This window comes from Myxocyprinus asiaticus, chromosome 37 (assembly GCF_019703515.2).
Source record: "Myxocyprinus asiaticus isolate MX2 ecotype Aquarium Trade chromosome 37, UBuf_Myxa_2, whole genome shotgun sequence".
In the NCBI taxonomy this organism is placed as follows: Eukaryota; Metazoa; Chordata; class Actinopteri; order Cypriniformes; family Catostomidae; genus Myxocyprinus; species Myxocyprinus asiaticus.
In genome coordinates this window covers 6,725,260-6,749,110 of record NC_059380.1, presented here as the reverse complement: position 1 = coordinate 6,749,110, position 23,851 = coordinate 6,725,260, and the positions used below count along the sequence as shown (strand labels likewise).

General features: G+C 37.7%; 2 protein-coding genes across 2 annotated transcripts in view; one reads left to right on the top strand and one right to left on the bottom strand.

Annotated features, from left to right (window-relative positions):
- The first annotated feature begins 1,198 nt into the window (after positions 1-1,198).
- map1lc3a (microtubule-associated protein 1 light chain 3 alpha) lies at positions 1,199-20,995 on the top strand. The gene is made up of 4 exons (XM_051675297.1): positions 1,199-1,359; positions 5,174-5,229; positions 9,514-9,620; positions 19,726-20,995. The coding sequence occupies exons 1-4, from the start codon at positions 1,320-1,322 to the stop codon at positions 19,886-19,888; spliced, it is 366 nt and encodes a 121-aa protein (XP_051531257.1). The 5' UTR covers positions 1,199-1,319; the 3' UTR covers positions 19,889-20,995.
- LOC127427584 (EF-hand and coiled-coil domain-containing protein 1-like) overlaps positions 20,313-23,851 on the bottom strand; it is a 36,801-nt gene continuing 33,262 nt past the window's right edge. The window contains exon 8 of the mRNA XM_051675252.1: positions 20,313-22,026. Coding sequence (XP_051531212.1) covers positions 21,842-22,026 — 185 coding nt within the window. The 3' untranslated portion in view covers positions 20,313-21,841. The remainder of the gene's footprint in view (positions 22,027-23,851) is intronic.

Below are 23,851 nucleotides of genomic sequence, written 5' to 3'. Positions count from 1 at the left end.
AAGATGTATATTCTTACTATTTTCTATTACTGGAAACACACACACCCATGTATAGAATATATGATGGAATATAGTTAAAACATTTCTGAAGATTTTACAAATAGACTATATGTTTTATGTTCTGACCATATGTTCTGCCCCTTTAACCCTTGTGCGTCAATTTAAAAGTTACTCAGAGGTCCTTAGAGGACAAAATTGTCTGCATCAAAAAACTGCCATTATAATATTATATATTAATATTATTTTCCATTATTTTTAATGAGTTCATTTTTTTTTAACCAACATCAGTCCTAATCATAACTACCAGATATTCATTCATTTTCAGGGTTTTAACCCTTTATATGCCAGTTTGTTTATATAATGCCACTGTTGTTTTTTTTATGAAAAACAAAAAATTAATTATTTTCCATATACTATTTTTTTGGGGGGGGGGGGGTTGTCACAGTCTGGGATATGTCAATGATTAGCATTGATTTTGATGCATTATTATTTTTTGTGCAATGTCAGATAAAAAAAAAAAACACAGTACTTAACAGGACAAAAAAAGTCCACGTCAAAAAAAACTACCATAAAAATATTATATATTAATATTATTTTCCACTTTCACTAGCATCAGTCCTGATCATAACTACCAAATATTCATTCATTATCAGGATTGTAACCCTTTAAATGCCAGTTTGTTCACATAATGCCACTGTTGTTTTTTACACACACACACACAAATTTCTTAACACACACATACAAAACACTCTGACACCCTTACTAACACACCCACACAATTTTAGCTGCATCGTTTATTCAATTGGCCTGCAGTGCTCTATAACACAGCAAACAGAAAATAGGTAAAAAGCATATATTTGCTCCATAGGCTAAACATGAGAAAAATGAAGCCAGGGCCCCGGAATGAAAACACAATATTGAATTCATGATTTTATGCTTTAATGGCACAGGGATCCAATATTGCAGTTTAAATGGGGAAATTTTTGTCCTGAAGGTCCTGAGTGTAACTATTGTGTGTACACAGCGTATTATAGATGTATTATAGGAACTGAGGTTGAAATATCAAAATCCCCAAAAATACACAAAATGTATGCCGTTGGCATTAACACGGCCAAAATGATCGAAAAAAACAAAAATGTCCCGAAGGTCGCACAAGGGTTAAATCTTGCTATGACGTCACAAACTCGCTTCAGGACATTGTCTGGAGCTGTTTTGATAACAGTGAGTCAGGAGCTCGAAAAGAAGCGAGGTCGACCGTGAATTTATCATATAATAACATATAGAGACTCAGTTCCTCTGTACCACGTTAAACTCCAGAAATGCCGTCCGACAGACCCTTCAAACAGAGACGAAGCTTTGGTAAGATGAGTCTTATTCGAGTTGTTTTAGCAGAAGTGTGTTTGTTTACCAGGTTTGTTTTTGTGACTTGCCTGCTAGCAGCTAGGTGACACATATCTTAAACTTTCCTATAAAGCGTTAAATGCTTATAAAAAGACTTTTAGTGATATTTAGGGATGTTATTAAGTTTAAAAGCCGTTTTTTAACAACACTGGCGAGCACCTTTGCTAGTCAGTCAGTTAGCCTGGCTCATAGGCCTCTTGTTCTAATACAGCTGCTAATCATCACTGGTTACTTCTTAACAGAAGCTTCTTTATTCAGAATGACATATTTAGATTATTTTTATTTTATTTATTTTTTTATATATTTGCATGCGTTCACATATGTGTTATTTAGCACATTTGGTCACAATAACAAGCCAGCCTTTGTGAGTTATAAACCTTAAAGGCAGTTGGCTAACCTCTATTTTTATACTCTATTAATATAGATTTGTACTTTTTTCAGGCCTTAAGAACGGTAGTCGAGTGGACGGACAATACACGTTTTTGTGAAATTATGCTGTAATCTGAGCTGACTGGGGATAGGGTGTGGGGGAGGGAGGGTCTTACAACCATTGCATAATCATATAAACATAAGCAACAAACAACATAGATATACTGTTTTAACCAGGTTTGTAAGTGTCCATGTTAGTCGGCAGATCTGGATATAGTCACATATTTGTCCAACCTTTGGCATTATGTAATTGACATTAATGACCCTGACATGTTCTCAGTTAAAGATGACACATTGACATAGTGGAAATCTAGAAGCAAACTTGGGAATTTCCTCATATCCTTCAAATTTACCTAATAAGCAGGCAGGCTTGGTGTTTCGTCTTTTAGCTTTTGGCATAGGCCTAAAAGTTTTTATCCACAACCGTAGCGTTTGGAATGGAAAAGACATTCAGTTGAGTCTTTCATATTAAAGCAAACAACAACCTGTTTGGGAAGAATTACTTTTCAGATCTGTTGAGATAAATTTGAGGGGTTGGGTACATAATAATGCAAAACCATAACATAAGCTTTAGCATTATGGAGTATTATATTCTAGACCATAACAAATAATTTAGGCATATTGTCAAATAACCAGAAATTACCAGTCTTTCATCCATTGGAAATGTATATTGCCTGATTCTGTTAAACAGGTTTTAGGCCTACATATGATAGTCCTTCGACTGTAAAGTGTTCTGAAAATGAACTCAGGAATGAGGGATGACAGCACTCATCAGGGATGTGATTCTTCCAGATTGGGGGGGGGGGAAATAATATTTAATCGGGGGTTCATTTTATTGACAATGTCCTGTCTGGTGCATTCTCGATAAGTATTTTTCACCCAAAAAAGTGTCATTCAACCATCCCTCGGAACAACTTCACAGCTGCTTCTGCGTCACGCACACACTTTGTTGAGAACACATGAGACGGAGGGCTCTTGATTTTGCCGTCAGGACTTCATTCAAGTAAGGCCGGTTTATTTTAAAGCTACACTATGTAACTTTTTTTTTTTTGTTAAAAAATAACAAAATGTTATTAATGAGAGAGTGCAACAAAAATCCATCTTCCAAACCATGTCTTTACCCAAATGCACTTTTAGATTTATATTCTAGAGCTGTCGGGACGGATTTCACTGGAAATTGCATACATGCGTCATTCGCCCGTGCATGTTGACATCATATCCCTACATAGAGAAAATAAGCTCCGGCTACTGTAGCATGTGTATGTTGTGGGAGTAGCGTGAAGCTGAAAGTTTGTCGCAACGATCGAGGAAAAATTGACCATGGATCATTCAAAATGGCAAACCTGTCACCGGTTGTAAAAACAAAGAAACCCTGAACAGAGCGGAGTCTACAAGCAAAAAGGGAAAGCGACAGAGTCCGTAATAAAACCCGAATCAACATCGGCTTGGCTTTTCAGAGGTGGCGACAACTCCGAGATCTGAAAGGATTTAAAAGTGACCCAGAGATAGCTTTTTTCTTACTCAGCGGGTAAGATATTTTATTGATATGGTTTATGTATAATTGTGTAATAACACACACACACACGTCTGTAATATACTGTAATCAGTGCAGAACTTTACACTTGCTAGCACACTTTGTATTTTTCTTTATAACGGCAGTAATTTGTATGAATAAATCCTTTAGTCCTAGGCTTGCCAAGGACATGTGAGTTTTGAAATGATGTTGACCACTGGTTGGTAACAATGACAATCTATAAATAAGTTACTACCGTGGTCTGTTTGGCCAGAATATCCTGCAGTTATAAAAACTTTACAACGCTTGACCTTATCAGACTAGCAGTAATTATGTCTAATGTTAACAAACGTTGCCTAACTTTTGTAACGTCATTTATTTCAAAACATCAATGTTTCCAATAAGTCAAAACAACAGCATAAGATATGACACTTACCTGCACAGATGACATGTTTTCGGATATCCATCTTTTAATTTCTTTCTTTATGTCCATTTGCTCTAAGATGTTCTGTATCCCTGTGTACACTGATGCTTCGAACCACATTCAGCAGAGTCTAAGCACAACTTGAGTCATTACCAAAACAAAGTTCTTCCGCAAGATGCATGCAGTTTTATTTTTTAACCGCTAGAGGACCAAAAGTTACATAGTGTAGCTTTCATTCATCAAGAGAAATAAAATGGTTGGATATAAAACAGGTTTGAACCATTGCCACGGTTGCTGACAGGTTAAAAATCACTAGCTGCAAAAAGTCAAAGTTACTGACGTGATATTTGCAGTGAAATCGTGAAATTTATCTTCACATATATTGAACCATTTGTCTGTCATAAAACCCTGCAGATACAGTGCAGACATTTGAAAAAATTCAGTCTAGACTAATCCCCCCCCCCCCGTTTAGATCGAAAAATGAACTTGGGTTACAGGTGTAATAATGGACATGAGTTTTTGGAAGACCACTCTCTGTAAATTTAAATGAACAATCTAGGAATAATACTAGCCACACGATGAACAGGGGTCGGCACTCTTAAGAACATGTAATATTGTAATCTTCGCTCCCCCTCGTGCCGCCAAAACAGTGCCAACCCGCATCTTAGATTAGCATTCTGAGATACTATTCTTCTTACCACAACTGTACAGAGCGGTTTATGAGTTACCGTAGTCTGGCCATTCTCTGTTGACCTTTCTCATCAACAAGGCATTTCTGTCCACAGAACTGCCACTCACTGGATATTTTTTGTTTTTGACACCATTCTGAGTAAATTCTAGCGACTGTTGTGTGTGAAAATCCCAGGAGATCAGCAGTTACAGAAATACTCAAACCAGCCCGTCTGGCACCAACAATCATGCCATGCTCCAGATCACTGAGATCACATTTTTTCCCCCATTCTGATGGTTGATGTGAACATTAACTGAAGCTCCTGACCCGTATCTGCATGATTTATTTACTGCTGCCACACGATTGGCTGATTAGATCGCATGGATGATTGTTGGTGCCAGACGGCCTGGTTTGAGTATTTCTGTAACTGCTTTTTTTTTTTTATAAACAAAGGATGTCTAAATATTTTTGGTGCTAATAAACATTATGCCACAAATCCTGTTGATTAAGCTTAACTTGTATTGAACCCACTTCACTGTATTGTTAAATTAGCAGATTGTAAGTTGTAATTTAAATTGAATGAATTATAATATTGTTAAATAATGAAGCCAGCAAAACAATTATTGCTTTATAAATAAAGGTGTACCAGTGGAATTAGTTGTGTCTTATATGCCCAGCCCACTGTCTAAATGAGTTTACAGTCAAGTACATTTAATCTTTTTTGTCTTATTTTCAGCTGATCGTTGCAAGGAAGTCCAACAGATACGAGAGCAACATCCCAATAAAATTCCGGTGAGGAACTCTTCCCTCTTTTTTTGAATGTGCCATAAATAAATTAAGACAGAGTGAAGAAGATTGTTATTGCTTTCAAGATATTACTTGCAAGTATTTCTTTCAAATGGCGAGACATGTACACTAGGCCTGTGTAACAGATCACAGCTCTTTCTAAAGCCACACTGTACGATTTTGGCCACGATTCTGCCGTCTGAGACAAATTTCAGAATCCTAAAGGATTTCTGTTGTCTTAAGGCAAAATCCGCAATCTTACAATGTTTAGTGTGACATGCTTACCGACGGCCAATTAATAGCCTTTGTGATGATCTTTAGCCTCCAACGAAGTTCAGAATCAGAATGAGCTTTAATGCCAGGTGTGCTCACGTATACAAGGAATTTTTTTTGGTGATTGGAGAAACAAGCAAGTGCACACAAAACATTACAGTGAGGCACAGAATATAAAACAAGAGTATAAAGAGTATATATAAGGTAAGAGTATAAATATACATAAAAAAAAATAGGACATGAAACATAGAATGGCGTATGTACATGTGCAAGTGGTAATAAATGTGCAAGGTAGGGGTATGTACAATTATATAATTAAATATGAGTGAATTTATATATGTACATGACATATTTATGCATTATTGCATTATGGGAGTCCTGAAGGCAGATTAATTGTTCATGTGGTAAATGGCCTGAGTTTAAAAACTGTTCTTGTGCCTGGATGTCCTGGCGCTCAGTGCTCTGTATCGCCGGCCAGAGGGCAACAGTTCAGAAAGGGAGTGAGCAGGGTGTGTGGGGTCCAGAGTGATTCTACCTGCACGTTTCCTCACTCTGGTGATGTACAGGTCTTGGAGGGTGGGCAGGGGGGCTCCAATAATCCTCTCAGCAGTCCTGACTGTCCGTTGTAGTTTCCTTCTGTCTGAATTGGTGGCTGAACCAAACCAGACAGTTATAGATGTACACAGGACAGACACAATGACGGCTGAGTAGAACTGTATCAGCAGCGCCTGTGGCAGGTTGAACTTCCTCAGCTGGCAGTGTCAGAGATTTGGCATCACAGTCATATGACGCAAAATCATAGCAACATTTGTGCCCAGTTATCACTCTACTCAAGCTCTTTCAATGTTTTTTATTTTTATTTTATATATAAAAAAATAAATAAGCAGAAAATACTCTGGGGAATAAAAGCATTATTCCCTGAATTAAATACAGAGCTTACAAAATAAAAATAAATTATTGCATTTTCTTAAAACGTTTTTCTTTACATTTATCCTACATTTTCTTTACAACTTTTATTTTAATTACTATATTACTTTTAATAAATTTACTTTAAGCGTCTGTAAACTTCTAGTTAAGATTCACACCACTCCAATTTCATAAAAAAAATGTACAATTTATATTGTTAAGTAATTATGGGATGTTTAAATCCAGATCAGCAGATACAACTGGATACAATAATAAAAATCTATGTCACGTTTGTGCATTATCCATAGGGAATTTGCAAGCACGATAAATTATTAACCTATATGAATTTTCTAAATTTTGCGTGGCCTATAAGTTACTAATCTAAAAAAGGAGAAAGACTTACTACAGTGCATTCGGAAAGTATTCACAGCGCTTCACTTTTTCCACATTTTGTTATGTTACAGCCTTATTCCAAAATGGATTAAATTCATTATTTTCCTCAAAATTCTACAAACAATACCCCATAATGACAACGTGAAAGAGGTTTGTTTGAAATCTTTGCAAATTTATTACAAATAAAAAACGAAAAAAAAAAAATCGCATGTACATAAGTATTCACAGCCTTTGCCATGACACTCAAAATTGAGCTCAGGTGCATCCTGTTTCCACTGATCATCCTTGAGATGTTTCTACAACTTGATTGGAGTCCACCTGTGGTAAATTCAGTTGATTGGAGATGATTTGGAAAGGCACACACCTGTCTATATATGGTCCCACAGTTAACAGTGCATGTCAGAGCTCAAACCAAGCCATGAAGTCCAAGGAATTGTCTGTAGACCTCCGAGACAGGATTGTATCGAGGCACAGATCTGGGGAAGGGTACAGAAAAATTTCTGCAGCATTGAAGGTCCCAATGAGCACAGTGGCCTTCATCATCCGTAAATGGAAGAAGTTTGGAACCACCAGGACTCTTCCTAGAGCTGGCCGCCTGGCCAAACTGAGCGATCGGGGGAGAAGGGCCTTAGTCAGGGAGGTGACCAAGAACCTGATGGTCACTCTGACAGAGCTCCAGCATTTCTCTGTGGAGAGAGGAAAACCTTCCAGAAGAACAACCATCTCTGCAGCACTCCACCAATCAGGCCTGTATGGTAGAGTGGCCAGACGGAAGCCACTCCTCAGTAAAAGGCACATGACAGCCCGCCTGGAGTTTGCCAGAAGGCACCTGAAGGACTCTCAGACCATGAGAAACAAAGATTGAACTCTATGGCCTGAATGGCAAGTGTCATGTCTGGAGGAAACCAGGCACCGCTCATCACCTGGCCAATACCATCCCTACAGTGAAGCATGGTGGTAGCAGCATCATGCTGTGGGGATGTTTTTCAGTGGCAGGAACTGGGAGACTAGTCAGGATCGAGGGAAAGATGAATGCAGCAATGTACAGAGACATTCTTGATGAAAACCTGCTCCAGAGCGCTCTGGACTTCAGACTGGGGTGAAGGTTCATCTTCCAACAGGACACGACCCTAAGCACACAGCCAAGATAAAAAGGACTGGCTACGGGACAGCTCTGTGAATGTCCTTGAGTGGCCCAGCCAGAGCCCAGACTTGAACCCGATTGAACATCTCTGTAGAGATCTGAAAATGGCTGTGCACTGATGCTCCCCATCCAACCTGATGGAGCTTGAGAGGTCCTGCAAAGAAGAATGGGAGAAACTGCCCAAAAATAGATGTGCCAAGCTTGTAGCATCATACTCAAAAAGACTTGAGGCTGTAATTGGTGCCAAAGGTGCTTCAACAAAGTATTGAGCAAAGGCTGTGAATACTTATGTACATGTGATTTATTTTTTTATTTTTTTCGTTTTTTATTTTTAATAAATTTGCAAAGATTTCAAACAAACTTCTTTCACATTGTCATTATGGGGTATTGTTTGTAGAATTTTGAGGAAAATAATGAATTTAATCCATTTTGGAATAAGGCTGTAACATAACAAAATGTGGAAAAAGTGAAGCGCTGTGAATACTTTCCGGATGCACTGTATAACCCACCTTTTTGTTTTCCCTATGTGAATGCAGAACTTTGTAATTTTTTGGTCCACAAGTCTTCTTTTTTTCACAATGAATCTTTGCTTGTGGTAGCTAATTATCACTGTAGGCTACCTCCCTCACTGGCGTTCATTTTCAACATCTGTAATTTTGTGTATTTGTGATCAGGATGTCTTAAAGGCCTATTTGACAGGTGATGGTGTGGTATTTGAGCAACAGAAATGCTGATGCCCTGACTTTCAGAAAAAAAACAAAAAAACGCACCTCCGGCCAAATCTCGCCGTTTCGCTTGTATCCATTATTAACGATCTATATACAGTACTGCGCAAAAGTTTTAGGCACTTGTGAAAAATATTGTATAGTGAAAATAGTTTCATAAATAATGCCATAAATAGTTTTGATTGATAAATTAATGTCATACAGAGTGCAGTAAACTGCAGTAAAAAAGCTATATTAATATTTGGTATGACCACCCTTGTCATCAAAACTGCATAAGTTCTCCTGGGTACACCTGGACACTTTTTTTTTTTTTTTTAAGGTTCTTGGCAGATAGGATGTTTCAAGTATCTTTGATAGTTCGCAGCAGATCTTCTATGTGTTTAGGCTGTCTCAACTGCTTCTGTCTCTTCATGTAATCCCAGACTGACTCGGTGTTCAGTGGGAGGCTCTGTGGGGGCCCATGCCATCTGCTGCAGGGCTCCCTGTTCTTCTATTCGCAAAAGAAATGTTTGGGAATCTAAAATCGATATTTTCTATTAACACACTAAAGCAGAAGATAAAAATAACCATGTAAAGACAAATGTTTTTGTGAAAAATCGTATGTGCATAAGACGTTTGCACAGTAATGTACTTCTATTATATTAACAATCACTTTCACTGATCGGGACTCTTGGGACCACCGATGTGTATCGTACAATCTGACATAATGTCACACAGTGTGCCATGGCAATCTCAATGCGTTCATATCGTACAGTCTGACAAGTAACAATCTTAAAGGACTGTAAAAATCCTACAGTGTATAGCGGGCTTAACCTAAATCAGTTTGTCTGTTTATTGTTTTGGCAACAGGTTATCATTGAGAGGTATAAGGGGGAAAAGCAGCTTCCTGTGTTGGACAAGACCAAGTTCCTTGTTCCTGACCATGTTAACATGAGTGAGCTGGTAAAGATAATCAGGTAAACTTTAAACTCCTTAAATACAGAATTTAACTTCACCTCTTTCCAAGATGACTTGCTGTCTCATTAAATAATTTTGAAATGTGATACATTTTTTGGTAACACTGTAAAATAATGTTTCATCAGGTTCCATACTTTTAGTGTTATTAATTTGGTTAAGGTTCGTTTCAGCATGTACTAATATATTTTTAAAATCAAAATTTGAATGTTAACAAAAGTTAATGCATTATGAACTAATAATTAACAGTTGTATTTGTGTAAACTAACATGAACAAAGATTAATAAATACTGTAAGAAATACATTATTCATTGTTAGTTCATGATACTTAACTAATAGCATTAAGTAATATTGGTGAATGGAACCTTTTTATAAAATGTTACCATTTTATAAATATTTTTATTATTATTATTATAAGAACAAATACAAATATACACACTAATCAAGGGGAAAAAAACATTACACACAGGATATCTTTTTAATAATCATAATAATTTTTTAACTTTTCCATGTTTTGACAAATCTAATAATTTGTTTGCAATTTATATATTTCAAATGAAGACTTCCTTTAACTGGTTACTTTTAAAGATTAAAGAGAAAATGGTCCTCTGTCCTTGATACAGTATACATTTTTAAGCAGTTCCCGTTCACATGTTCACATTCTAAACTTTGGTTTTGAATCTAAATGTTTCTTTCTCCATGTGGTACATTGCCAAGATTGTTTCTCGTGGTGGCTCTGGTTAAAGCCAAGTTTGAGTGATTTGTTTCAAAGCCGCTATTCCAATTACTCTGAAGGTATATTGTTCTATTTTGTTTCTTAAAGATGGGGGAACTAACCCCAAATAAGGTTTTCTTCATGGACTTCTAATGTGTGATTAAATATTAAATTAATCTGTGTAATCACTTCATCATATATTGTTAATTTAGGGCATAGTGTCCTGTAGTCATATGACTTATAGTCATATTTTTTATCAGGGTTGCTGTGAGTTGAGTTTTAAAGGATGCAGAATTTAGATGCAGAAAAAGCTTTTGTTCATGTTGAAGTTATTTTGACAAGTGTATTGCTTGAGTTTCAGCCTCATCCGGTTTGTTTAGTCGGGTGGGTGATTGAGGCTGAGTGGGGGTTGAGAATCCAAGTGTATGCCAGTTTAGAGTGTCATCCTCAAGGGACTTTTAGGAATACATTGAAACTTGAAAACTGCACAACACCACATTATTTTGTCACAGATACTTTGAAAACAAAACTCGGACACGGACATTTGTAGCTCAGTGTTGCCTTCCAGTTATTTTAACGTAGATTGAGTCAGGTGATCTGACTAAAATAGGAGAACACCAATGTGGCCTATCATACTGTTAAATTATGGCTACATATCTTGACTATTATTTATATATTTATGTATTGTTCAGTCTTAAATTGATCAAGTGATATTCACACTTATAATCAAACTGGTCTTAATATATATAGTCTTAATATATATAAATGAAAGGAATGTAGCTGTGTGATATATGCTCACTGTCTAAATGAGCTTGCCAAGTCTTTTTATTTATTTATTTTTTATCATCCTTTTGTGGTTTTCAGCTGTCAGTTAGGTGATTTGACTAACAGCAGAACATTTTGTCTCGACCAATCATACTTTCTGATCTTTGACTTCATCGTGACTATTTCATTATTTATAGTGCATTCAGAAGGTATTCAGACCCCTTCATTTTTTTCACATTTTGTTATGTTGCACCTTATGCTGAAATGCTTTAAAAAATAAATTCACATCAACCTACACTCCATACCCTATAATGACAAAGCAAAAACCAGATTTTTTATAACTTTACAATTATATTAAAAATAAAAAACTGAAATATCACATTGACATAAATATTCGGACCCTTTGCTGTGACCCTTAAAATTTAGCTCCGGTGCATCCCATTTCTATGGATCATCTTTGAGATGTATCTACACTTTGATATGAGTCCACCTGTGGCAAATTCCATTGATTGGACATGATTTGGAAAGGCACACACCTGTCTATATAAGGTCTCACAGCTGAAAATGCATATCGGAGCAAAAACCAAGCCATGAGGTCAAAGGAACTGCCTGCAGAGCTCAGAGACAGGATTGTGTCGAGGAACAAAAAAAATTCTGAAAAAAAAAAAAATCGGCTGCATTGAAGGATCCCAAGAGCACAGTGGCCTCCATAATTCTTAAATGGAAGAAGTTTGGAATGACCAGGACTCTTCCTAGAGCTGGCCACCTGGCCAAACTGAGCAATCAGGGAAAAGGGCCTTGGTAAGAGAGGTGACCGAGAACCCGATGGTCACTCTGGTTGAGCTCATGTGTGGAGACGGGAGAAACTTGTAGAAGGACAACCATCACTGCAACTCTCCACCGATCTGGGCTTTATGGCAGAGTAGCCAGATGGAAGCCTCTCTTCAGTGCAAGAGACATGAAAGCCTGCTTGGAATTTGCAAAAAATCACCTAAAGAATTCTCAGAATGTGAGAAACATGATGGAACAAAGATTGAACTGTTTGGCCTCAATTCCTAGCAACATATCTGGAGGAAACCAGGCACCACTCATCACCTGGGCAATACCATCCCAACGGTGAAGCATGTTGGTGGTAGCATCATGCTGTGGTGGTGTTTTTCATCAGCAGAGACTAGGGGACTGGTCAGGGTTGAAGTAAAGCTGAACGCAGCAACATACAGAGATATCCTTAATGAAAACCTGGTCCAGAGCACTCAGGACCTCAGACTGGGCCGAAGGTTCATCTTCCAACAGGACATTGACCTTAAGCGCACAGCCAAGACAGTGTGCTGTCCTGACAGTTGTCCTGTGACAGTTGCTTAGAGACAACTTTCTGAATGTCCTTGAGTGGCCCAGCCAGAGCCCGGACTTGAACCCAATCGAATATCTCTGGAGAGACCTGAATATGGCTGTCCACCAGCGGTCCCCATCCAACCTGACAGAGCTTCAGAGGATCTGCAGAGAAGAATGGCAGAAAATCCCCAAATCCAGGTGTACAAACCTTGTCGCATCATACCCAAAAAGACTGAATTAACTAAGGTTGATTAAAAAGTATGTTGATTTCCTTTGAACTTCAACATGTCTTTAGCATTTTTTTAATTATATGGAAAGTTAACCCCAAAATATAAAAAATTATATTATCATTTGCTCACCCCCATTATTGTCCTATTTGGATGGGATTTGTTTTATACGGGGACATGGGGTGTAGCGTGTTTGGGTCATTCCTACATTTCTGTGATTTTAAGTCCCCAGTACAAGTTGTGATATTTATATTGTTTAATTTCACCTGATTACAAGTTTGGCTTGCACCTCCTTTTCTTAAAAAAAGCAATAATCTGGGTTCTAGTGAGACATTAAAATACTCACTGTTTTAAAAGTATAGCCTCAAGACATAAACAAACAGTATTTGTGTAAACATAATTTTATTGTGATAAAATCACTTACTAAACTTTTGTGTAAAGTTATAGCCAATTTTACAACTTTGTTGTCATGGCGATGCAATGTCAACAAACCCTAAAATGACAATAAAATTTTGATTTAAACAACTTTATAGCTCAAATAATAATGAGTTTTAACAGAGGAATTAAAGCTTATAAATTATAAGCTTAAAATTTCTGCCTTTTAAACCTCAAAAATGGTTTAAATGTAACGAAGATTTCTGCTCATTTTAAAGAAAAGAAGGGACGATTCGAAGTTATTTATTGTGGTACTCAATATTATGTCACAAATACTGTCGATTGAGCTTAACTTGTATTGAAACTGGAACATTCCTTTAAAGTTCAATTAAAACAATTTTTTTAACATTTTCAGCTGTTGTACTCTGTCATTTCCTCATGTTCCCAGAGCTGCATGTCAAACATCTTTGACAAAAATAAGTGCTGAATCTTTTGATTTCTATTACCCCCTTTTAGTTTCCCTAACATTTTCTCACTATCATTCATCATTTGTGGTAAATGTGTGTTGACACTGATAGTGGAGGTTTTTTGTGTTTCTCATGATTTATTGTCCACCCTGATATGTCATGATACTGTGACATTTAATTGAAGGTATATGTTATGAAATTACAACACACACATTGGAGGTGGACATCAGCCATACAGCAGTATTACTTTGTGTTATTTGAAGTTTGTAACTCTTATGTTTTATTTATGTTTTCCTTTATTTTGTGGTGTTCGTCATATGTGGTCAAGCATAACATGTCCACCCCATTATGGCAAGACGTATGGGAAATTGATGTAATTTTACATTTTCAACAATCCCAGGAGATCAGCAGTTACAGAAATACTCAAACCAGACCATCTGGCACCAACAATCATGCCATGCTCCAAATCACTGAGATCACATTTTTCCCCATTCTGATGGTTGATGTGAACATTAACTAAATCTCCTGACCCGTATCTGCATGATTTATTTACTGCTGCCACATGATTGGCTGATTAGATAATCGCATGGATGATTATTGGTGCCAGATGGGCTGGTTTGAGTATTTCTGTAACTGCTGATCTCCTGGGATTTTCACACACAACAGTCTCTAGAATTTACTCACTATGGTACTAAAAACATCCAGTGAGTGACAGTTCAGTGGATGGAAATGCCTTGTTGATGAGAGAGGTCAACAGAGAATGGCCAGACTGGTTCGAACTGACAAAGTCTACGGTAACTCAGATAACCGCTCTGTACAATTGTGGTGAGAAGAATATCATCTCAGAATGCTATTCTGAGATGCAGGTTTGCGCTGTTTTGGTGGCATGAGGGGACCTTCACAATATTAGGCAGGTGGTTTTAATGTTGTGGCTGATCTGTGTATTTGTTAACAGAAATAAAATGATCAATTCATGTTTTCAAATATGTTTGCTATATATCATTCACAGACCATGTAGTGGCTAATTTATCCACTGAATATCCACCCCGTTATTGTCCGACCTGGCCCTGCCCATTTAACTAGATGGACATCTGAATTATTTTTGTTGACACTAGCTTGACCAGTATGGCTAATAAAATCTTTAACATGTTCCTTTAATGATGAAACAAAAATATACTTGTATGTTTTATTTTTCAACATTTTCAAAGCCGAAATTGTAGGAATGATCCTTTTAAGGAAACACTGCGTTCACAACGCAAGTTATGCGTTCTGATGCACATAGTCAAAGTTCACCTGTTCATTCGCTTCATTGTCTGTGCAGATGTAAGTTGTAATATTACATAAATCTTGTGGATATAGTGATTAATCTCATATATAAATGGGATGCATTTGTGTGAGGTAATTAACCCGGTTGTAAAGCGGATCATTTTGCCGATGTTCATCTTTTTCTGTTCATGCAGCTCAAGCAGGAAATCCCAAACATACTGGATTATTAGATTAATAAATAATTTTTGGATGTTTCTTCATAACATTTGATATTGTATTTTTCTTGTTTTATTCTCGTCAACAGTATGTTTTAAATTAAATCGTATGTTTAATTATCGTCATGATGCATCTTGTATTCGTTATCGTTGACGAAATCAAAAAACTTTTGTCAAAGAACATTATCGTCAGTAATTTTGTTGAAAAGATGAACACTGGACGGCAGTGTGTTAATGTAGTAGACATACTCATCTCTACGATTTCTACAGACATCACTTATCTCATTCGAATTGACATTTAACTTTACAGATATCTGCAGTAACAACTTATCATATACAGTTGTGCTCAAAAGTTTGCATACCCTGGCAGAAATTTTGCCATTGATTTTGAAAATATGACTGATCATGCAAAAAAACTGTCTTTTATTTAAGGATAGTGATCATATGAAGCCATTTATTATCACATAGTTGTCTGGCTCCTTTTTAAATCATAATGATAACAGAAATCACCCAAATGGCCCTGATCAAAAGTTTACATACCCTTGAATGTTTGGCCGTGTAACAGACACACAAGGTGACACACACAGGTTTAAATGCAATTAAAGGTTAATTTCCCACACCTGTGGCTTTTTAAATTGCAATTAGTGTCTGTATATAAATAGTCAATGAGTTTGTTAGCTCTCACTTGGATGCACTGAGCAGGCTAGATACTGAGCCATGGGGAGCAGAAAAGAACTGTCAAAAGACCTGCGTAACAAGGTAATGGAACTTTATAAAGATGGAAAAGGATATAAAAAAGATATCCAAAGACTTGAAAATGCCAGTCAGTACTGTTCAATCACTTATTAAGAAATGGAAAATTCGGGGATCTCTTGATACCAAGCCAGGGTCAGGTAGACCAAGAAAGATTTCAGCCACAACTGCCAGAAGAATTATTCGGGATACAAAGAAAAACCAACAGGTAACCTCAGGAGAAATACAGGCTGCTCTGGAAAAAGACGGTGTGGTTGTTTCAACGAGCACAAAATGAGCTGCATGGTCGAGTTGCCAGAAAGAAGCCTTTACTGCACCAATGCCACAAAAAAGCCCGGTTACAATATGCCCGACAATACCTTGACACGCCTCACAGCTTCTGGCACACTGTAATTTGGAGTGACGAGACCAAAATAGAGCTTTATGGTCACAACCATAAGCGCTATGTTTGGAGAGGGGTCAACAAGGCCTATAGTGAAAAGAATACCATCCCCACTGTGAAGCATGGTGGTGGTCACTGATGTTTTGTGGGTGTGTGAGCTCTAAAGGCACGGGGAATGCAATTTGCATTCTTCTGCACAAAAGCTAGACATGGGACCCTCTTGGACTTTCCAGCATGACAGTGACCCTATGCACAAGGCCAAGTTGACCCTCCAGTGGTTAAAGCAGAGAAAGGTGAAGGTTTTGGAGTGGCCATCACAGTCTTCTGACCTTAATATCATCGAGCCACTCTGGGGCGATCTCAAACCTGCGGCTCACGCAAGGCGACCAAAGACTTTGCATGACCTGGAGGCATTTTGCCAAGACGAATGGGCAGCTATACCACCTGCAAGAATTTGGGGCCTCATAGACAACTATTACAAAAGACTGCACGCTGTCATTGATGCTAAAGGGGGCGATACACAGTATTAAGAACTAAGGGTATGCAGACTTCTGAACAGGGGTCATTTCATTTTTTTATTTGTTGCCATGTTTTGTTTTATGATTGTGCCATTTTGTTATAACCTACAGTTGAATATGAATCCCATAAGAAATAAAAGAAATGTGTTTTGCCTGCTCATGTTTTCTTTAAAAAATGGAACATACAGGTGCATCTCAATAAATTAGAATGTCGTGGAAAAGTTCATTTATTTCAGTAATTCAACTCAAATTGTGAAACTCGTGTATTAAATAAATTCAATGCACACAGACTGAAGTAGTTTAAGTCTTTGGTTCTTTTAATTGTGACGATTTTGGCTCACATTTAACAAAAACCCACCAATTCACTATCTCAAAAAATTAGAATATGGTGACATGCCAATCAGCTAATCAACTCAAAACACCTGCAAAGTTTTCCTGAGCCTTCAAAATGGTCTCTCAGTTTGGTTCACTAGGCTACACAATCATGGGGAAGACTGCTGATCTGACAGTTGTCCAGAAGACAATCATTGACACCCTTCACAAGGAGGGTAAGCCACAAACATTCATTGCCAAAGAAGCTGGCTGTTCACAGAGTGCTGTATCCAAGCATGTTAACAGAAAGTTGAGTGGAAGGAAAAAGTGTGGAAGAAAAAGATGCACAACCAACCGAGAGAACCGCAGCCTTATGAGGATTGTCAAGCAAAATCGATTCAAGAATTTGGGTGAACTTCACAAGGAATGGACTGAGGCTGGGGTCAAGGCATCAAGAGCCACCACACACAGACGTGTCAAGGAATTTGGCTACAGTTGTCGTATTCCTCTTGTTAAGCCACTCCTGAACCACAGACAACGTCAGAGGCGTCTTACCTGGGCTAAGGAGAAGAAGAACTGGACTGTTGCCCAGTGGTCCAAAGTCCTCTTTTCAGATGAGAGCAAGTTTTGTATTTCTTTTGGAAACCAAGGTCCTAGAGTCTGGAGGATGGGTGGAGAAGCTCATAGCCCAAGTTGCTTGAAGTCCAGTGTTAAGTTTCCACAGTCTGTGATGATTTGGGGTGCAATGTCATCTGCTGGTGTTGGTCCATTGTGTTTTTTGAAAACCAAAGTCACTGCACCTGTTTACCAAGAAATTTTGGAGCACTTCATGCTTCCTTCTGCTGACCAGCTTTTTAAAGATGCTGATTTCATTTTCCAGCAGGATTTGGCACCTGCCCACACTGCCAAAAGCACCAAAAGTTGGTTAAATGACCATGGTGTTGGTGTGCTTGACTGGCCAGCAAACTCACCAGACCTGAACCCCATAGAGAATCTATGGGGTATTGTCAAGAGGAAAATGAGAAACAAGAGACCAAAAAATGCAGATGAGCTGAAGGCCACTGTCAAAGAAACCTGGGCTTCCATACCACCTCAGCAGTGCCACAAACTGATCACCTCCATGCCAAGCCGAATTGAGGCAGTAATTAAAGCAATAGGAGCCCCTACCAAGTATTGAGTACATATACAGTAAATGAACATACTTTCCAGAAGGCCAACAATTCACTAAAAATGTTTTTTTTATTGGTCTTATGATGTATTCTAATTTTTTGAGATAGTGAATTGGTGGGTTTTTGTTAAATGTGAGCCAAAATTGTCACAATTAAAAGAACCAAAGACTTAAACTACTTCAGTCTGTGTGCATTGAATTTATTTAATACACGAGTTTCACAATTTGAGTTGAATTTCTGAAATAAATGAACTTTTCCACGACATTCTAATTTATTGAGATGCACCTGTATATTACCAATTCTCTAAGGGTATGCAAACTTTTGAGCACAGCTGTATCTGGAAAACAAATCCCATCCAAATATGGCTTTACTGACTTCCAAAGGACACAGAAGGAGATGCCTCAGTGACCAATCACTTTCATTGCTTCTTTTTTACAATACAATCCATACAATGAAACAGAAAGGTGACTGAGACTGTCAGTCCCTAACATTCTGCATAACATCTCCTTTTGTGTTCAACTGAAGAAAGAGGGTAATACAAGTTTGGAACGACATGTGGATGTTTAAACAATGACTACATTTTCATTTAAGTTAAGAGTTTATTGTCATATGTACAAGAACTGCACAACAATCATTTAGAAAAACATAAAATACAAATAGTGCACAAGTAAAAGTGTAAAAATTAGAAACAAATTAAAAATAGTGTACAAGAGAAAGTGTATACGTGTATTGTAAACATGGAGATGGTCTCAGTAGTGGTCCATAATATTGTTACATTCATAAACGTGTGTGTGTGTGTGTCTGTAGGCAGGGTGGGGTAAAGCTTGGCACCTCTTACTAACAGAGGGAAAACTGTGTCTGCAGTGCTGGGGGGAGGGGCAGTGGATGAGAGTCGTTCACAAGCCTGATGGCCTGCGGGTAGAAAATGTTTTTCAGCCTGGTTGTTCTTGCTTTTGCACTCCTGTAGCATCGACCTGATGGTAGGAGTGTGAATAGGCTGTGTTGTGGGTGGCTATTGTCCTTAATGATGTTGTGGGCACTCCTGTTAACTCTGGCCTGGTAGAGGCTCTCCAGCGGTGGTAGGGCTGTTCCAGTGATGGCTTGGGTAGCTCTCACCACCCGCTGTAGAGCCTTACAGTACTGAGCTGTGCAGCTTCCAAACCAGACTGTGATGGAGCTGGTGAGGATGCTCTCGATTGTGCACCTGTAGAAGCTGCGAGACCAGGTGAGATCTTCAGTGATGTGAACACCAAGGAATTTTAAAGTGCTCACTTTCTCCACCTCTGTCTCTCTGATGTGCAGTGCTGAGTGCTGCCCCCTTCTCCTCTGTGGATCAACAATCATCTCCTTTGTTTTCTTAACATTTAGGGAGAGATTGTTGTCCTGACACCACTTCACTAGGTCAGCCACTTCCCTCCTTTATGCGACTCATTACCCCCAGTTATCAGTCCAATGACTGTCGTGTCATCAGCGAATTTGATGACGCTGGTGTTGTTCTGGGTGAAGCCTTACCATTCTAACACATTGATTGTGAAACCTGCATGTGGAAAGCACCATGTTTGTTTTTGTACAATAATGATTCTCTTTTCGAAATGACTCTCTGTTCTGTAGGCGCAGACTGCAGCTCAACCCCACCCAGGCCTTTTTCCTCCTCGTCAATCAGCACAGCATGGTCAGTGTGTCCACTCCCATTTCTGAGATCTACGAGCAAGAACGAGATGAAGATGGCTTCCTCTACATGGTGTACGCCTCCCAGGAGACCTTTGGTTGCTAAGCACACTGCTCGACCATTGAGGGGGGAACAGCAGAGAGGGAGAGAGATGGCAAGATGAAGCAAGCTCAACCCAAATGTATCCCCTCTTTTCTCTCTCCATCATCCTTGCACCTCCCTTAGTCGTATGATATGAAATAATACAGTTGATTCTTCTCCATGTGCAAGTGCAAACCACAGCACTACTGTTAACTCTTTTCTGACCCCTTGAACAGTTTTAAAATCGTAGGCTCAGTTGTTCACCTTCATAAGAGAAGCATTGGTGTTACATTGTTTTTACTTTGTATTTGGCTCCAGTTGTTCGTTATGGTTTCTTTGACTTTTGCACCCCTGCATTTTATTACTTTTATTAGGGTCGATGTGTAAAATAATTGGTAACACATGTTGCTGTAAATAGATGAGAGTGTGTTTTCTTTGTTTTAGGAGATTAATTTGCTGTAAGCTGTTTTTTTTTTCCCCTATCTGCTTTCTTGTAGTAATTTCCTATGACCGGACTCTCGTTGTGATGGTGTAAGATTGTAAAATCTTACTTCAGAATCATGTACCAAGTAAGCTCACTTTCACGAGCTATTGTTTTCATTTGTGGGCTTCTGTGTTAAACAACTCATTAACGCATCGTAGAATAAGGATTGATACAGCCCGACGGTAGCTGTGCTCATAAGCCACATTGATCTGTACTGTACAAATGTGAGCCAAAAGAACATTTGAGATCTTACAGGTGAGGAGTTAGATGGATCTTTTGGCATAGAGTATTCTGCCATCCGTGTCACATGAACTAATCTTTATTAGATACAAATACAAATGCTTTTTTTGCACAAGTAAAACATTTAAGAGGATAAACACTATTAGAAGTGAAATAATTATAGCACATAATTCTGTTCTCCTTTAGACTGTTTTTCCTGCTCAGTGTCACCTTACGACTTGTATGCCTTCTGTCAAATCTCTGATGAAGGGATAGTGATGCACCTTGCATGTTTTTTTTCTCAACTTTTTTTATATTGATTTATGCCATCGATTTAAGTATTTCAGCTCTTATTTAAAGCAGAAAATTGAAAGACATTTTAGATGTTTTAAAACCAAAAAAAAAAAAAAAAAAAAAAAAAAATGAAATATATACGCAAATGTATGTTTGAGAAACAAGTGTGTATAAATCATTGTATGAAATGATTCAGATGCATTGTGTTTTAATTTGTTGTAAGGGGGGTATCTTGAAAAAAAAACTGCATAATCCTAAAGTTTTATTTCAACTTTCGGAACAACAGTAAAATAAGAGAAAAGTCTGACAAACCTGGGGTTTTCTTATTGCAGTCTATCAAATCAAATTTGCAAAATTTCTCAGTAAGCTGGAGAGAGGTACAAAGAAAGTTCCATGCAAATCATGGGTATCCTTAAAAAAAAAAAAAAAAGCAACAAAAATGCTCAGAAGTGTTACGATTAAATCAAAGGTTCCAACAAATGTTTCAGTATTTTGAAACAATGAAAGGTGCATAAATGCGGTCCTCTAAAGCTAGGCAGTCTATATTTGAGATACAAACATAACTGACAGGAGAAGGCATTATTTTGGCAAGTAACTCAAATGAGCTGTTGGTTTTTCTCTTGAACTTGTCAGATTGTGTATTTAATGAGCTGTAACCGATTGATCTTCAACCAGGTGTTCTTTGGTTAGGCAGTTCAATATCAAATGACCTAAAAAAGTAATGAACACCACTGTATAATATACATGTATTTTAAGATAAGACTGATACTCAATTTATGACATTTTACAAATATCTTACAAGGAAAAACTAGCTTAGACTAGATGACACAAAATGCTTCAAAATGAGACACTGTCACATATTTCTTTGTAAATGATAAAGAGCTTATGAAATGTACACAGAAATATGAAAACATGACGACAAATGTAGCCATTCATGGCTAAGTATGGTCCAATTTTCCATTGCCATTTACAGTACGTGGCTATAAAGTTCCATCAATAGAGTCTATAGCTTCCTGTGACCACCAGGTGGCAGAACTGCCTAGCAGGAGATGAGCAGTGAGTTGGCGAGCGACTGCTGACTCTGTGCTCTCTCTACAGTCTGGGATCTCACATGCAGCCAGTTCATGACAAAGAGCATTGAGCACCTCCAAAATATGTGCTTTTCCTGCAAATCAATCATAAGAGATATGTGTTAAGCTTGAGACATATCTCGGGATCCATATACTACAGAGCCCGCACATGACTTGCGGGGGAATGTATATCGTGTCCACGAATTAAATAATCGTTCCCACGACTTATTAGTGAGAACGTTTTACTAATTCGTTCCCTCGTTTTAGTTAAATCGTCGCCACATTTTATTATTTTGTGCCCTCGTTTTAATTAAATGTGACCAGTTCTTTCGTTAATTTATTACTTTTGCTCCCCCTTGTGAAACGTTTCCCAAAAGCATCGTTATCTAAGTAGTTCGTAAAAACGTACCCTTTTAATTTTTGTCTTTTTCATTTTTGTGTTTTCGATCACTTTGGCTATGTTAATGCCAATGGCATACATTTTGCCAATGCTGTGTATTTTGGGGGGAATTTTGATATTTCAACCTCAGTTGCTATAATACATCTATAATACACTGTGCACACAAAATAGTTTCACTCAGGAACTTAAGGACAAAAATGTCCCCATTGAAACTCATTCAAACGGCAGTATTTGATCCCAGTGCATTTAAAGCATAAAATCATGAATTCTATGATATTGTGCTTTCATTCCAGAGCCCAAAGTTTTAATATTTTCCACCAGATGGCGCCATTTTTCTCATGTTTAGCCTATGGAGCAAATACATGCTTTTTTCCTGTTTTCTGTTTGCTGTATTATAGAGCACTGCAGACCAACTGAATAAATGATGCAGCTAAAATTGTGTGGGTGTGTTGGTATGGATGTCAGTGTGTTTTGTATGTGTGTATTGAGAAATTTGTGTGTGTGTGTGTGTGTGTGTGTGTGTGTGTGTGTGTGTGTGTGTGTAAAAAACAACAGTGGCATTATGTAAACAAACTGGCATTTAAAGGGTTAAAATCCTGAAAATGAATGAATATTTGTTAGTTATGATTAGGACTGATGTTTAAAAAAATTGAAGTCAGGGAAAGTGGAAAATAATATTAATATATAATATTATTATGGCAGTTTTTTGACACAGACATTTTTGTCCTCTAAAGACCTCTGAGTAACTTTTTGTTATTGACGCACAAGGGTTAAGTCCATTAAGTGCAACTTAAACGTATCTTGCTGCCATCTTTCACAGTTTATCAAAGACAATGGGGCATTTAATAAATTGTATTAATATATTTTGATCATTGGAAAGCCTTTGTATTTCGGAGGATAAAAAAGTGTTGAAAGAATCGCTTTGGAATCAAAAGGCATGCAACGTGATGGGTCTAAATTTACAAGACATGTAATAAAGTATAACGTTATATTGGCCTTCTTTGATGAGCATAATTGTAATGGCAATAGAAAGACAATATGCTCTTATTAAACAGATTATTTAAGAACACATATGTGAGTAATGTGACCATGCAGTTTAAAACTTAAATAAATATGCCTAAAGAAATTATTAAAATATGGTTAACACAGGAGATTAGAGTGAGAGTGTGCAATGAGAGATTTCCTTTCTCTCTTTCTCCTCTTCTTCTTCCTTCCTCCAATGGCTGGTTCAAACAGGATCGCCAATAGTCTGTTTAAAAGGCAGGTCTTTTTAAAACTCTAACCAGACGATCTATTAATATTTAGATAGGTCTATGAGTAGGCCAATACTGATGGCTGTCATTTGAATCCTGTTCTGTGTGCATTTGTTCAGATTTCCAGCCAAAATTAACAAAACTTAAGGCTATGTGAGAGCCCCTTATGATTCACATCGTGGACATTTATATTACATGCATTTATTGCATCACTTTCATTAATGTATATGATTGAGCATCAATACATCTGAAACTCCATCTTACTAA